The sequence below is a fragment of the Salmo trutta genome, chromosome 5 (assembly GCF_901001165.1).
Source record: "Salmo trutta chromosome 5, fSalTru1.1, whole genome shotgun sequence".
In the NCBI taxonomy this organism is placed as follows: domain Eukaryota; kingdom Metazoa; phylum Chordata; class Actinopteri; order Salmoniformes; family Salmonidae; genus Salmo; species Salmo trutta.
This window is the reverse complement of record NC_042961.1, coordinates 62,051,383-62,066,382: the sequence shown is the minus strand read 5'-3', so window position 1 is coordinate 62,066,382 and position 15,000 is coordinate 62,051,383. Positions and strand designations below refer to the sequence as shown.

At 44.3% G+C, this 15,000-nt stretch overlaps 1 protein-coding gene across 1 annotated transcript in view; it reads left to right on the top strand.

Moving 5' to 3' along the window:
- LOC115194730 (type II inositol 3,4-bisphosphate 4-phosphatase) overlaps positions 1–15,000 on the top strand; it is a gene marked incomplete in the record, with an annotated part of 29,578 nt that overhangs the window by 9,316 nt on the left and 5,262 nt on the right. Inside the window, 3 exon segments of the mRNA XM_029754638.1 lie at positions 2,792–3,007; positions 4,468–4,586; positions 5,169–5,285. Of these exon segments, the coding sequence (XP_029610498.1) occupies positions 2,792–3,007; positions 4,468–4,586; positions 5,169–5,285 (452 nt within the window).

Genomic DNA, 15,000 nt, shown 5'->3' with positions numbered 1-15,000 from the left:
TTTACAGTCTAACCAGACACCTAGGTATTTGTAGTTGTCCACATATTCTAAGTCAGAACCGTCCAGAGTAGTGATGCAGGACAGGCGGGCAGGTGCAGGCAGCGATCGGTTGAAGAGCATGCATTTAGTTTTACTTGTATTTAGGAGCAGTTGGAGGCCACGGAAGGAGAGTTGTATGGCATTGAAGCTTGTCTGGAGGGTTGTTAACACAGTGTCCAGAGAAGGGCCAGAAGTATACAGAATGGTGTCGTCTGCGTAGAGGTGGATCAGAGACTCACCAGCAGCAAGAGCGACATCATTGATGTATACAGAGAAAAGAGTTGGCCCAAGAATTGAACCCTGTGGTACCCCCATAGAGACTGCCAGAGGTCCGGACAACAGGCCCTCCGATTTGACACACTGAACTCTATCTGAGAAGTAGTTGGTGAACCAGGCGATGCAATCATTTGAGAAACCAAGGCTATTGAGTCTGCCGATGAGGATGTGGTGATTGACAGAGTCGAAAGCTTTGGCCAGGTCAATGAAAACGGCAGCACAGTATTGTTTCTTATCGATGGCGGTTACGATATCGTTTAGGACCTTGAGCGTAGCTGAGGTGCACCCATGACCAGCTCTGAAACCAGATTGCATAGCGGAGAAGGTGTGGTGGGATTCGAAATGGTCGGTAATCTGTTTGTTGACTTGGCTTTTGAAGACCTTAGAAAGGCAGGGTAGGATGGATATAGGTCTATATCAATTTGGGTCAAGAGTGTCCCCTCCTTTGAAGAGGGGGATAACAGCAGCTGCTTTCCAATCTATGGGAATCTCAGACGACACGAAAGAGAGGTTGAACAGGCTAGTAATAGGGGTTGCAATAATTTCGGCAGATAATTTTAGAAAGAAAGGGTCCAGATTGTCTAGCCCGGCTGATTTGTAGGGGTCCAAATTTTGCAGCTCTTTCAGAACATCAGCTGAATGGATTTGGGAGAAGGAGAAATGGGGAAGGCTTGGGCGATTAGCTGTGGGGGGTGCAGTGCTGTTGACTGCAGTAGGGGTAGCCAGGTGGAAAGCATGGCCAGCCGTAGAAAAATGCTTATTGAAATTCTCAATTATAGTGGGTTTATCGGTGGTGACAGAGTTTCCTATCCTTAGGGCAGTGGGCAGTTGGGAGGAGGTGTTCTTATTCTCCATGGACTTTACAATGTCCCAGAACTTTTTAGAGTTTGAGTTGCAGGAAGCAAATTTCTGCTTGAAAAAGCTAGCCTTAGCTTTTCTAACTGCCTGTTTATATTGGTTTCTAACTTCCCTGAAAAGTTGCATATCGCGGGGGCAGTTTGATGCTAATGCAGAATGCCACAGGATGGTTTTGTGTTGGTTAAGGGCAGTCAGGTCTGGGGAGAACCAAGGGCTATATCTGTTCCTGGTTCTAAATTTCTTGAATGGGGCATGCTTATTTAAGATGGTGAGGAAATTACTTTTAAAGAACGACCAGGCATCCTCGACTGATGGGATGAGGTCAATATCCTTCCAGGATACCAGAGCCAGGTCGATTAGAAAGGCCTGCTCGCAGAAGTGTTTCAGGGAGCGTTTGACAGTGATGAGTGGAGGTCGTTTGACTGCGGACCCATTACGGATGCAGGCAATGAGGCATTGGGGGTCACTGTATTTTGAGAGGGAGGGGGTCTGTATATGAGAGGGGGTCACTGTATTTTGAGAGGGAGGGGGTCTGTATATGAGAGGGGGTCACTGTATTTTGAGAGGGAGGGGGTCTGTATATGAGAGGGGGTCACTGTATTTTAGATGTTTCCAAAACTTAATTGCTCTTTTTTGAGTTTTTATTATTAGTGGATATTGGCCTAATTCTGCCCTGCATTCATTGTTTGTAGTTTTCCTCTGGACATGTAGGAGAATCTTACAGAACTCTGCATGCAGGGCTTCAATGGGGTGTTTGTCCCATTTGATGAAATCTTGTTTTGCAAGTGGACCCCACACCTCGCTGGCATGAAGTGCAATTGGTTCAATGACACATTCAATTAGTTTTAGCCAAATTTTAATAGGTATTTCAATTTGAATTTGCTTTTTTATGGTGTAGCATGCCCTGCGTGCTTTCTCTCTCAGTTCATTCACTGCCTCAGTAAGGTGTCCAGTAGAGCTTATTTGTAAACTTCAGTAATTGTAGTGTGTACAGTACTCTATATATTTAAACCTCAGTAATTGTAGTGTGTACAGTACTCTATATATTTAAACCTCAGTAATTGTAGTGTGTACAGTACTCTATATATTTAAACCTCAGTAATTGTAGTGTGTACAGTACTCTATATATTTAAACCTCAGTAATTGTAGTGTGTACAGTACTCTATATATTTAAACCTCAGTAATTGTAGTGTGTACAGTACTCTATATATTTTGTACCAATTGAGAACTTTGGTCTAATTCCCTGAGATCTGGCAGTACTGCTCTAGCAGGTCCAGGCTCTGCTGTAGGCCACTAAGAGCTGAGTGCAGTCTCACTGCCCTGGACCATGACAGTGCCGTTCTGGTACATGTTTACCGTCAATAACCTGTTTTCCTGGTCCTTATCGCTGTCCTCAAAAATGTGGATTTGCCTTCCCTTGCAGATGCCTTTCTTTGTGGTATAGCTGAAATGCCTGGTTACAGCTGTATGCCAGCCAGTAGTGTGTGTCTGTGTAAAATAACTCCTCTCTCTCTTTCTCTCGCTCTCTCTCACTCGCTCTCTCTCTCTCTCTCTCTCTCTCTCTCTCTCTGTCTCTCTCTCTCTGTCTCTCTCTCTCTGTCTCTCTCTCTGTGTGTAGGGTTTGACAGTGGAGAGCCAGGTGTGTATGTAGAGTGTGTGAATTCAGGTGAGGTTAACTCCTGGCTGGTGGCTCTGAGAGAAGCTAACTCTGAGGGGTTAACCAATCGGATCAGATACCTCCGGACACAACTCATGGATACAGCCGGGAATGCAGAGACTACTGTAGTTGATGCTGTGTCCCCTGCTAAACTGTCACCATTGGAGTTCAGTATTGGTACGTTACACGGACACACACAAACACGCATATACTTACAGTAGGTATGCATGGAGACACACAGACACAAGCTTTCTTTCATTCTCTCTCTCTCTCTCTCTCTCTCTCTCTCTCTGTCTCTCTCTCTGTCTCTCTCTCTCTCTCTCTGTCCCTCTCTCTCTCTGTCTCTGTCCCTCTCTCGCTGACTCTCTGTCTCTCTCTCTCTGTCCCCCTTTCTCTCTCTTTCTCTCTCTCTCTGTCTCTGCCTCGATCTCTCTGTCTCTCTCTCTGTCTTTCTGTCTCTCTGTCTCTCTGTCTCTCTTTGTCTCTCTCTCTCTGTCCCCTTCTCTCTCTCTCTGCCTCTCTCTCTGTCTTTCTGTCTCTCACTGTCTGTCTCTCTTTGTCTCTCTCGCTCTGTCGCCCTCTCTCTCTCTGTCTCTCACTCTTTCTGTCTCTCTCTGTCTCTCTCTCTCTCTGTCTCTCTCTCTCTCTGCCTCTGTCTCTCTGTCTTTCTGTCTTTCTCTCTCTCTGTCCCTCTCTCTCTGTCAATTCAAGGGCTTATTAGCATGGGAAACATGTTTACATTTCCAAAGCAAGTGAAATAGATAATAAACAAAAGTGAAATAAACACTCACAAAAGTTTCAGAGGAATCGAGACATTTCAAATGTCATATTATGTCTATATACAGTGTAACAAACACCATTGTAAATAAGAATTTGTTCTTAACTGACTTGCCTAGTTAAATAGAAGGTTAAATATTATGTCTATATACAGTGTTGTAATGATGTGCAAATAGTTAAAGTACAAAAGGGAAAATAAATCAACATAAATATGGGTTGTATTTACAATGGTGTTTTGTTATTCACTGGTTGACCTTTTCTTGTGGCAACAGGTCACACATCTTGCTGCTGTGATGACACACTGTGGTATGTCACCCAATAGATATGGGAGTTTATCAAAATTGGATCTGTTTTCAAATTATTTTTCTTTTTGAAATCAACAAAGCATGTGCACGGTGAATATGTGGTTTGACATTTTGCTCAGCACATTGTTTTCACTGAGGAAATGTACGAGTCTGCTGTTAATGAAAATGCAGAGGGGATTTTCCCAAGGTTGCCGTTGACGCATATCCAACGGTAGTTATTGGGGTCAAATTTGAATTTGTCTCCTCTACTGCTACCCAGTCCTTCGTTCTAAATATTGGGGGAAGATGCCAGAGCTGAGCAGAGATGTTAAAGGAAAACTCAGCTTATAATCAGACATCTGGCCGGTATGATGCCACCGCGTTAGGAGTTCTGTATTTTGAAAGTTACATATCTCATATAACTTGATTTTGGGAATATATCAACAATGGACAAATTAAATAAAAATACTAAAAGATAGTTTTTATTTGGAAGTTTTCCTTTAACGAGTGCAAATAGTACAAAGTTAAAGTCTCTCTGTCTGTCTCTCTCTCATCCTCTCTCTCTCTCTGTCTCAGACTGTAGGGGTCTGTCTATAGGACACAAGGAGAAGAGACCCAACGCGGTGGTGCAGGTGTCAATCATCAACACACAGACACACACCATCACTGACTACTGCTGCACAGAGATAGTAGAGGTAAGAACAGACCATCACTGACTACTACAGAGATAGTAGAGGTGAGAACAGACCATCACTGACTACTACAGAGATAGTAGAGGTAAGAACAGACCATCACTGACTACTACAGAGATAGTAGAGGTAAGAACAGACCATCACTGACTACTACAGAGATAGTAGAGGTGAGAACAGACCATCACTGACTACTGCAGAGATAGTAGAGGTGAGAACAGACCATCACTGACTACTGCAGAGATAGTAGAGGTGAGAACAGACCATCACTGACTACTGCAGAGATAGTAGAGGTGAGAACAGACCATCACTGACTACTACAGAGATAGTAGAGGTGAGAACAGACCATCACTGACTACTACAGAGATAGTAGAGGTAAGAACAGACCATCACTGACTACTACAGAGATAGTAGAGGTAAGAACCCACACTCCCATATATGGCTGTGTATCATTTCTCTCTCCTCTCCTCTGTGTGTGTGTGTGTGTGTGTGTGTGTGTGTGTGTGTGTGTGTGTGTGTGTGTGTGTGTGTGTGTGTGTGTGTGTGTGTGTGTGTGTGTCTGTGTGTGTGTGTGTGTGTGTGTTTCAGAGCACCAGTGACCCAGTGTTTCTGACCGGTGTGTGTATCTCTCCTGACCACCCTTTCACCCTGGACACTACACTCAAACTGACCGCCTATCACATCAAGGTCAAAACACACGACACGGTGAGAATGTGTCTTTACTCTGTGTGTGTGTGTGTGTGTGTGTGTATTGTGTGTACTGTGTACTGTGTATTGTGTGTGTGTATTGTGTGTGTACTGTGTGTACTGTGTGTGTACTGTGTGTGTGTGTGTGTGTGTGTGTGTGTGTGTGTGTGTGTGTGTGTGTGTGTGTGTGTGTGTGTGTGTGTCCGGTAAGAGGCTTACTCTGGGTGATGTGATGTGAACATGTGTAATATGACTGGATTTTCTGTCAGTCAGAAATCATGTCTCAGCATCTGTCCTCTGTAATGGTTTAGGACTACAGTTACCAGACCATCTGTCCTCTGTAATGGTTTAGGACTCCAGTTACCATCTGTCCTCTGTAATGGTTTAGGACTACAGTTACCAGACCATCTGTCCTCTCTAATGGTTTAGGACTACAGTTACCATCTGTCCTCTGTAATGGTTTAGGACTACAGTTACCAGACCATCTGTCCTCTGTAATGGTTTAGGACTACAGTTACCAGACCATCTGTCCTCTGTAATGGTTTAGGACTACAGTTACCAGACCATCTGTCCTCTGTAATGGTTTAGGACTACAGTTATCATCTGTCCTCTGTAATGGTTTGGGACTACAGTTACCAGACCATCTGTCCTCTCTAATGGTTTAGGACTACAGTTACCAGACCATCTGTCCTCTGTAATGGTTTAGGACTACAGTTACCAGGCCATCTGTCCTCTGTAATGGTTTAGGACTACAGTTACCATCTGTCCTCTGTAATGGTTTAGGACTACAGTTACCATCTGTCCTCTGTAATGGTTTAGGACTGCAGTTACCAGACCATCTGTCCTCTGTAATGGTTTAGGACTACAGTTACCAGACCATCTGTCCTCTGTAATGGTTTAGGACTACAGTTACCAGACCATCTGTCCTCTGTAATGGTTTAGGACTACAGTTACCAGACCATCTGTCCTCTGTAATGGTTTAGGACTACAGTTACCAGACCATCTGTCCTCTGTAATGGTTTAGGACTACAGTTACCAGACCATCTGTCCTCTGTAATGGTTTAGGACTACAGTTACCAGGTCATCTGTCCTCTGTAATGGTTTAGGACTACAGTTACCATCTGTCCTCTGTAATGGTTTAGGACTACAGTTATCAGACACTTAAAGTGGATCTGACAGCGTTTTAACTACTTTGTAGATATGAAACAAAGAGACAATCCTAATATCAGTAAAAAGCATCAAATTCCTAGTTTATGCTGCAAAACCAACTTTATAAGAGGTTTTGTTTTTAAAAAAACGGTTATATTTGACTCACCATTCCATGGCACTAAGGCATTGTTGGAAGAATACAGTGGCTTGCTAAAGTATTCACCCCCTTGGCATTTTTACAATTTTTTTGCCTTACCAGCTGGAATTAAAATAGATTTTTGGGTGGGTTTGTATCATTTGATTTACACTATGCCTACCACTTTGAAGATGCAAAATATTTTTTTCTTGTGAAACAAACAATAAATAAGACAAAAAAACTGAAAACTTGAGCATGCATAAATATTCACCCCCCAAAGTCAATACTTTGTAGAGCCACCTTTCGTAGCAATTACAGCTGCAAGTCTCTTGGGGTATGTCTCTATAAGCTTGGCGCATCTTGCCACTGGGATTTTTGCCCATTCTTCAAGGCAAAACTGCTCCAGCTCCTTCAAGTTGGATGGGTTCTGCTGGTGTACAGCAATCTTTAAGTCATACCACAGATTCTCAATTGGATTGAGGTCTGGGCTTTGACTAGGCCATTCCAAGACATTTAAATGTTTCCCCTTAAACCACTTGAGTGTTGCTTTAGCAGTATGCTTAGGGTCATTGTCCTGTTGGAAGGTGAACCTCCGTCCCAGTCTCAAATCTCTGGAAGACAGGTTTCCCTCAAGAATTTCCCTGTATTTAGCACCATCCATAATTCCTTCAATTCTGACCAGTTTCCCAGTCCCTGCCAATGAAAAACATCCCCACAGCATGATGCTGCCACCACCATGCTTCAGTGTGGGGATGATGTTCTCGGGGTGATGAGAGGTGTTGGGTTTGCGCCAGACATAGCGTTTTCCTTGATGGCCAAAAAGCTACATTTTTGTCTCATCTGACCAGAGTACCTTCTTCCATATGTTTGGGGAGTCTCCCACATGCAACACCAAACGTGTTTGCTTATTTTTTTATTTAAGCAATGGCTTTTTTCTGGACACTCTTCCGTAAAGCCCAGCTCTGTGGAGTGTACGGCTTAAAGTGGTCCTTTGGACAGATACTCCAATCTCCGCTGCTCCGTGGGATGTTCAAAGTTTCAGATTTTTTTTTTAAATAATCCAACCCTGATCTGTACTTCTCCACAAATTTGTCACTTAGATTGCACACAGGTGGACTTTATTTAGCAAATTATGTGACTTCTGAAGGTAATTTGTTGCACCAGATCTTATTTAGGGGCTTCATAGCAAAGGGGGTGAATATATATGCACGCACCACTTTTCCGTAAAAATGTTTGTAGACTTTTTGAAAAAAGTTATTTTTTTAATTTCACTTCACTAATTTGGACTATTTTGTATATGTCTATTAGATGAAATCCAAATAAAAATCCATTTAAATTACAGGTTGTAATGCAACAGGTTGTAACAAAAAAAGGAAAACGTCTAAAAGGGATGAATACTTTTACAAGGCGCTGAACGTGGATTAATAGAATTCACCAATACATTTCTTGGTAGTGCAAAAATATTGCTATCAGGTTGTAAATCACTGTCAGGTTTTTTTTCTAGTTTAGATTTTCTATGTTGTTATGTTCTAGTTTTTGTATTTCTATGTTTTTTTTGTTTTTTTGGGATGATCTCCAATTAGAGGCAGCTGGTCATCGTTGTCTCTAATTGGAGATAATACTTAAGTAGTTGTTTTTCCCACCTGGGTTTTGTGGGAGATTGTTTTTAAGTATGTGTATGTTTCACCTCTTCGTCCCGGTTTGTTGTTTTTGTTCTTTAGTTTATTTGTATGTATTGCAATAGTTTCACAGTTTAATAAAGAAAATGTGGAACGATACACACGCTGCGCTTTGGTCCGCTCCTTCATCATACAACAACCGTGACAATCACAGCTGGCCTGGTACAAACTAGCAAGGGGCAAAGATCACAAGTCAGTCATAACGTGGCTAACAGGCTAAAAGGCCCGCTGGCTGAATAGGACACACAAGCCAGTATAAATGAGTCAACAGTTGAGTCATCTACTTTATGAAATTACAGCCTGAACGATGCACTCGCATCGGTTAATTCAACTTCAATTGAGCTGCTTTCGTTTGTCTCGTTTCCCGCTAGCAGTGGAGTGAAAGTTTAAAGACACATGCAGTCCTAGCTTGGCTACTAAAATGTTGCAGTCTTGCTTCGGGTTTTTAAAGCTTGGCAATGAATAACCAAAAAAACAAAACCTGCAATGAAACATCCTGCGAATGAGAAACATATAGGCCTATTACAGCAACATCTGAGCAGTAGCCGAGGCTGGCTACTCAACTACAATACATTTTCAGAGCACCATATAGCAACGCTGTGTCACGCCCTGACCTGAGAGAGCCGTTTTTCTCTGTTTGGTTAGGTCAGGGTGTGATATGAGGTGGGTATTCTATGTCATATATTTCTTTGTGTTGAGCCTAGTATGGTTCCTAATCAGAGGCAGCTGTCTATCGTTGTCTCTGATTGGGAATCATACTTAGGCAGCCCTTTTTCCCACTTTCAGTTGTGGGATCTTGTTTTTGTACAGCTCAGTAAAGCCTGCAGAACGTGACGTTCGTTTTCCTTTGTTTGTTGTTTTGATTTAGTGTTCTGAGTTATAATAAATTATTAATCATGAGCACTTAGCCACGCTGCACCTTGGTCTCCTCTCTATGACGGTCGTCACATGCTGCCTTCACCAGCATCGGTGATCCAAGCCGTGGAAAAAAAGGAAAAACATGTTTTAATTTTAAACGTTACAACAACTTATAGCTACGTTTTTGTGTGAATTGCATTGCTAAATGTGAATTGCTTTGCTAGCTAGCTATTCTGAACTTGAATGACTGTTATCCACAGTTAGCATATCTCTTAGTTGTCAATCAAATGTATTTGGCAGGTTCTCATTCAGCTGTCATAAACGTGTGTTGGGACAAGCATGCATTGGGCACGCAAGCTGCAGAAGGACGAACAGTCTACAATTCCCCATCGTTTATCAGTGCGATTTTTTTGACGGCCAACTACCGGCAACTGAAAAAGGTTTGAGAGGGTTTATCTAGTGTTAACCTCGTTAGATTTGAGCTCATCTCGCTCTGGCTAGTATTAGTTGTTGATCTTGTTGTTGATGATGTGCGTCACTGATGGAGAGAGAATATACCGTATTTCGTAGTTGTTTGATCAACAGGACTGTAAAGTTCCCGAATGGAAGACGACTCCTGCTAACTGCAGTCCTAAACAAAAAAATATAAAAAAGCAACATGCAACAATTTCAAAGATTTTACTGAGTTACAGATCATAGAAGGACATCAGTCAATTGAAGATAAATAAATTAGATCCTAAATCTATAGATTTCACATGACAGCCACGGGCGGAGCCAGGCTCAAGCAATCAGAATGAGTGTTTCCCCACGTAAGGACTTTATTACAGACAGAAATCATTCTCAGCCTAACTTCCTGTAAACACACAGTCCAGTTCATAGTGAATGATGACAGGCCCTACTGTAAACACACAGTCCAGTTCATAGTGAATGATGACAGGCCCTACTGTAAACACACAGTCCAGTTCATAGTGAATGATGACAGGTCCTACTGTATACACACAGTCCAGTTCATAGTGAATGATGACAGGTCCTACTGTAAACACACAGTCCAGTTCATAGTGAATGATGGCAGGTCCTACTGTAAACACACAGTCCAGTTCATAGTGAATGATGACAGGTCCTACTGTATACACACAGTCCAGTTCATAGTGAATGATGACAGGTCCTACTGTAAACACACAGTCCAGTTCATAGTGAATGATGGCAGGTCCTACTGCCTGTTAACACACAGTCCAGTTCATAGTGAATGATGACAGGTCCTACTGCCTGTTAACACACAGTCCAGTTCATAGTGAATGATGACAGGTCCTACTGTAAACACACAGTCCAGTTCATAGTGAATGATGGCAGGTCCTACTGCCTGTAAACACAGTCCAGTTCATAGTGAATGATGGCAGGTCCTACTGCCTGTTAACACACAGTCCAGTTCATAGTGAATGATGACAGGTCCTACTGTAAACACACAGTCCAGTTCATAGTGAATGATGGCAGGTCCTACTGTAAACACACAGTCCAGTTCATAGTGAATGATGGCAGGTTCTACTGCCTGTTAACACACAGTCCAGTTCATAGTGAATGATGACAGGTCCTACTGTAAACACACAGTCCAGTTCATAGTGAATGATGACAGGTCCTACTGCCTGTTAACACACAGTCCAGTTCATAGTGAATGATGACAGGTCCTACTGTATACACACAGTCCAGTTCATAGTGCATGATGACAGGTCCTACTGCCTGTAAACACACAGTCCAGTTCATAGTGAATGATGGCAGGTCCTACTGTAAACACACAGTCCAGTTCATAGTGAATGATGACAGGTCCTACTGCCTGTTAACACACAGTCCAGTTCATAGTGAATGATGGCAAGTCCTACTGCCTGTAAACACACAGTCCAGTTCATAGTGAATGATGACAGGCCCTACTGCCTGTAAACACACAGTCCAATTCATAGTGAATGATGGCAGGTCCTACTGCCTGTAAACACACAGTCCAGTTCATAGTGAATGATGACAGGTCCTACTGTAAACACACAGTCCAGTTCATAGTGAATGATGGCAGGTCCTACTGCCTGTTAACACACAGTCCAGTTCATAGTGAATGATGGCAGGTCCTACTGCCTGTAAACACACAGTCCAGTTCATAGTGAATGATGACAGGCCCTACTGCCTGTAAACACACAGTCCAGTTCATAGTGAATGGTGACAGGTCCTACTGCCTGTAAACACACAGTCCAGTTCATAGTGAATGATGAAAGGTCCTACTGCCTGTTAACACACAGTCCAGTTCATAGTGAATGATGGCAGGTCCTACTGTAAACACACAGTCCAGTTCATAGTGAATGATGACAGGTCCTACTGTATACACACAGTCCAGTTCATAGTGAATGATGACAGGTCCTACTGTAAACACACAGTCCAGTTCATAGTGAATGATGGCAGGTCCTACTGCCTGTAAACACACAGTCCAGTTCATAGTGAATGATGACAGGTCCTACTGTAAACACACAGTCCAGTTCATAGTGAATGATGACAGGTCCTACTGTAAACACACAGTCCAGTTCATAGTGAATGATGACAGGTCCTACTGTAAACACACAGTCCAGTTCATAGTGAATGATGGCAGGTCCTACTGTAAACACACAGTCCAGTTCATAGTGAATGATGGCAGGTCCTACTGTAAACACACAGTCCAGTTCATAGTGAATGATGACAGGTCCTACTGTAAACACACAGTCCAGTTCATAGTGAATGATGACAGGTCCTACTGCCTGTAAACACACAGTCCAGTTCATAGTGAATGATGGCAGGTCCTACTGCCTGTAAACACACAGTCCAATTCATAGTGAATGATGACAGGTCCTACTGCCTGTAAACACACAGTCCAGTTCATAGTGAATGATGACAGGTCCTACTGCCTGTAAACACACAGTCCAGTTCATAGTGAATGATGACAGGTCCTACTGCCTGTAAACACACAGTCCAGTTCATAGTGAATGATGACAGGCCCTACTGCCTGTAAACACACAGTCCAGTTCATAGTGAATGATGGCAGTTCCTACTGCCTGTAAACACACAGTCCAGTTCATAGTGAATGATGGCAGGTCCTACTGTTAACACACAGTCCAGTTCATAGTGAATGATGACAGGTCCTACTGCCTGTAAACACACAGTCCAGTTCATAGTGAATGATGACAGGTCCTACTGCCTGTTAACACACAGTCCAGTTCATAGTGAATGATGACAGGTTCTACTGCCTGTAAACACACAGTCGAGAGAGAGAGAGAGAGAGAGAGAGAGAGAGAGAGAGAGAGAGAGAGAGAGAGAGAGAGAGAGAGAGAGAGACCAGACCAGACCAGACCAGACTTAAGAACACTATATATCCCTGCCGGATGTCTGTTTCATAGAAAGGCTATGTGCTTCATCGTGATTGGTCAACGCTGGCCTGCTAATCTGAATATTTTCCCCAGGGTTCCATCAGTGAGGGGATTCAATTCGTCTGGCCCGGGCGCCAGGGTAGGCATGTTTTGCACCTAGTTAAAGTTGATTTGCTTTCGTTTTTGGAAACTGGGTTGTCTCCCGTGCGGGAACCAGATGCTCCGTTCAAAGCCCAAGGTGAAGTCAGCTCAAAACAAACGTGATGTAATTAAAGCACATGGAGTAATGACTAGGATTTCACCTGTAAAAGTGATTTTGCTTTTGATTTTAAAAAAAATTAAAAAACATTAAAAAACGAATGATCTGCCTTCCCAATGAAAACTAGTTTTTGAAAATTCAAACATTTATTTGATGGAAAATATATGTTTTCTTGAACGATGCACCGTGCAGCCTTGTTGACAACATGACCGAGCGGCGCAGGTTAATGTTCCATTGGAGAAGGGCGCTACTCCCTCAGAGCTTTCACCCAATCACGTCACGGGCTATAACCCAGTGCCCCTCGGCTCAGCATTATCTAATCCACCCACTGCAATTGGCTAGTGGTTCATTCTCTACAGACGGGGGAGAGAAGACGGGGAGAGAGGACGGGGGAGAGAGGACGGGGGAGAAGTGTTCTGAGAGCAACACGTCAACATTTAAACCAACTAGCACAGAACCACCACTCCTGGGTAGGTAGACGGCACACGGTATCAGCTAGTTTTACTTTACTACAGTGGACGAGAGGGGGACACTGGGGGGAGACTACAGAAGGAGGACACTGGGGGGAGACTACAGAAGGGGGACACTGGGGGGAGACTACAGAGGAGGACACTGGGGGAGACTACAGAAGGGGGACACTGGGGGAGACTACAGAAGGGGGACACTGGGGGAGACTACAGAAGGGGGACACTGGGGGGAGACTACAGAGGGGGGACACAGGGGGGAGACTACAGAAGGGGGACACTGGGGGAGACTACAGAAGGAGGACACAGGGGGGAGACTACAGAAGGGGGACACTGGGGGGAGACTACAGAAGGGGGACACTGGGGGAGACTACAGAAGGGGGACACTGGGGGGAGACTACAGAAGGAGGACACAGGGGGAGACTACAGAGGAGGACACTGAGTGGAGACTACAGAAGGTGGGACAGTGGGGGGAGACTACAGAGGAGGACACTGGGGGAGACTACAGAAGGGGGACACTGGGGGGAGACTACAGAAGGGGGACACGGGGGAGACTACAGAGGAGGACACAGGGGGGAGACTACAGAAGGGGGACACTGGGGGAGACTACAGAGGGGGGACACTGGGGGAGACTACAGAAGGGGGACACAGGGGGGAGACTACAGAAGGAGGACACTGGGGGGAGACTACAGAAGGGGGACACTGGGGGAGATGACAGAGGAGGACACTGGGGGGAGACTACAGAAGGGGGACACTGGGGGAGACTACAGAAGGGGGACACTGGGGGGAGACTACAGAAGGGGGACACTGGGGGGAGACTACAGAAGGGGTCACTGGGGGGAGACTACAGAAGGGGGACACAGGGGGGAGACTACAGAAGGGGGACACTGGGGGGAGACTACAGAGGAGGACACTGGGGGAGACTACAGAAGGGGGACACTGGGGGGAGACTACAGAAGGGGGACACTGGGGGGAGACTACAGAAGGGGGACACTGGGGGAGACTACAGAAGGGGGACACAGGGGGGAGACTACAGAAGGGGGACACAGGGGGGAGACTACAGAGGAGGACACAGGGGGGAGACTACAGAAGGGGGACACTGGGGGGAGACTACAGAAGGGGGACACTGGGGGGAGACTACAGAAGGGGGACACTGGGGGGAGACTACAGAAGGGGGATTACTAGACCCCTTAGTAACTGGTTCGTTTTAGGGTTTAGGGTAAATTCTTCACTAAGGCAGTCAACTCATCTATCAAACCAGGGATTTTACATGGAAGTTTTAGCAGTTTCAAGAGAGATGCCGGAATGTGGAGGGACATGGACCACAAACAGGCTCAGCTGACTTCATCTCCTGTGGTAGAGTTTGTAACCCTCTTTGATACTTGTGAATGGGTTTAGAACCATACACCTGTTGTTGAGTATACCTGTGATTAGAACATTACTCCTGTTGTTGAGTATACCTGTGATTATGGGGTTAGAACCATACACCTGTTGTTTAGCATACCTGTGATTAGAACATTACTCCTGTTGTTGAGTATACCTGTGATTAGAACATTACTCCTGTTGTTGAGTATACCTGTGATTATGGGGTTAGAACATTACTCCTGTTGTTGAGTATACCTGTGATTATGGGGTTAGAACATTACTCCTGTTGTTGAGTATACCTGTGATTAGGGGTTAGAACATTACACCTGTTGTTTAGTATACCTGTGAATAGAACATTACTCCTGTTGTTTAGTATACCTGTGAATAGAACATTACTCCTGTTGTTGAGTATACCTGTGATTAGGGGTTAGAACATTACACCTGTTGTT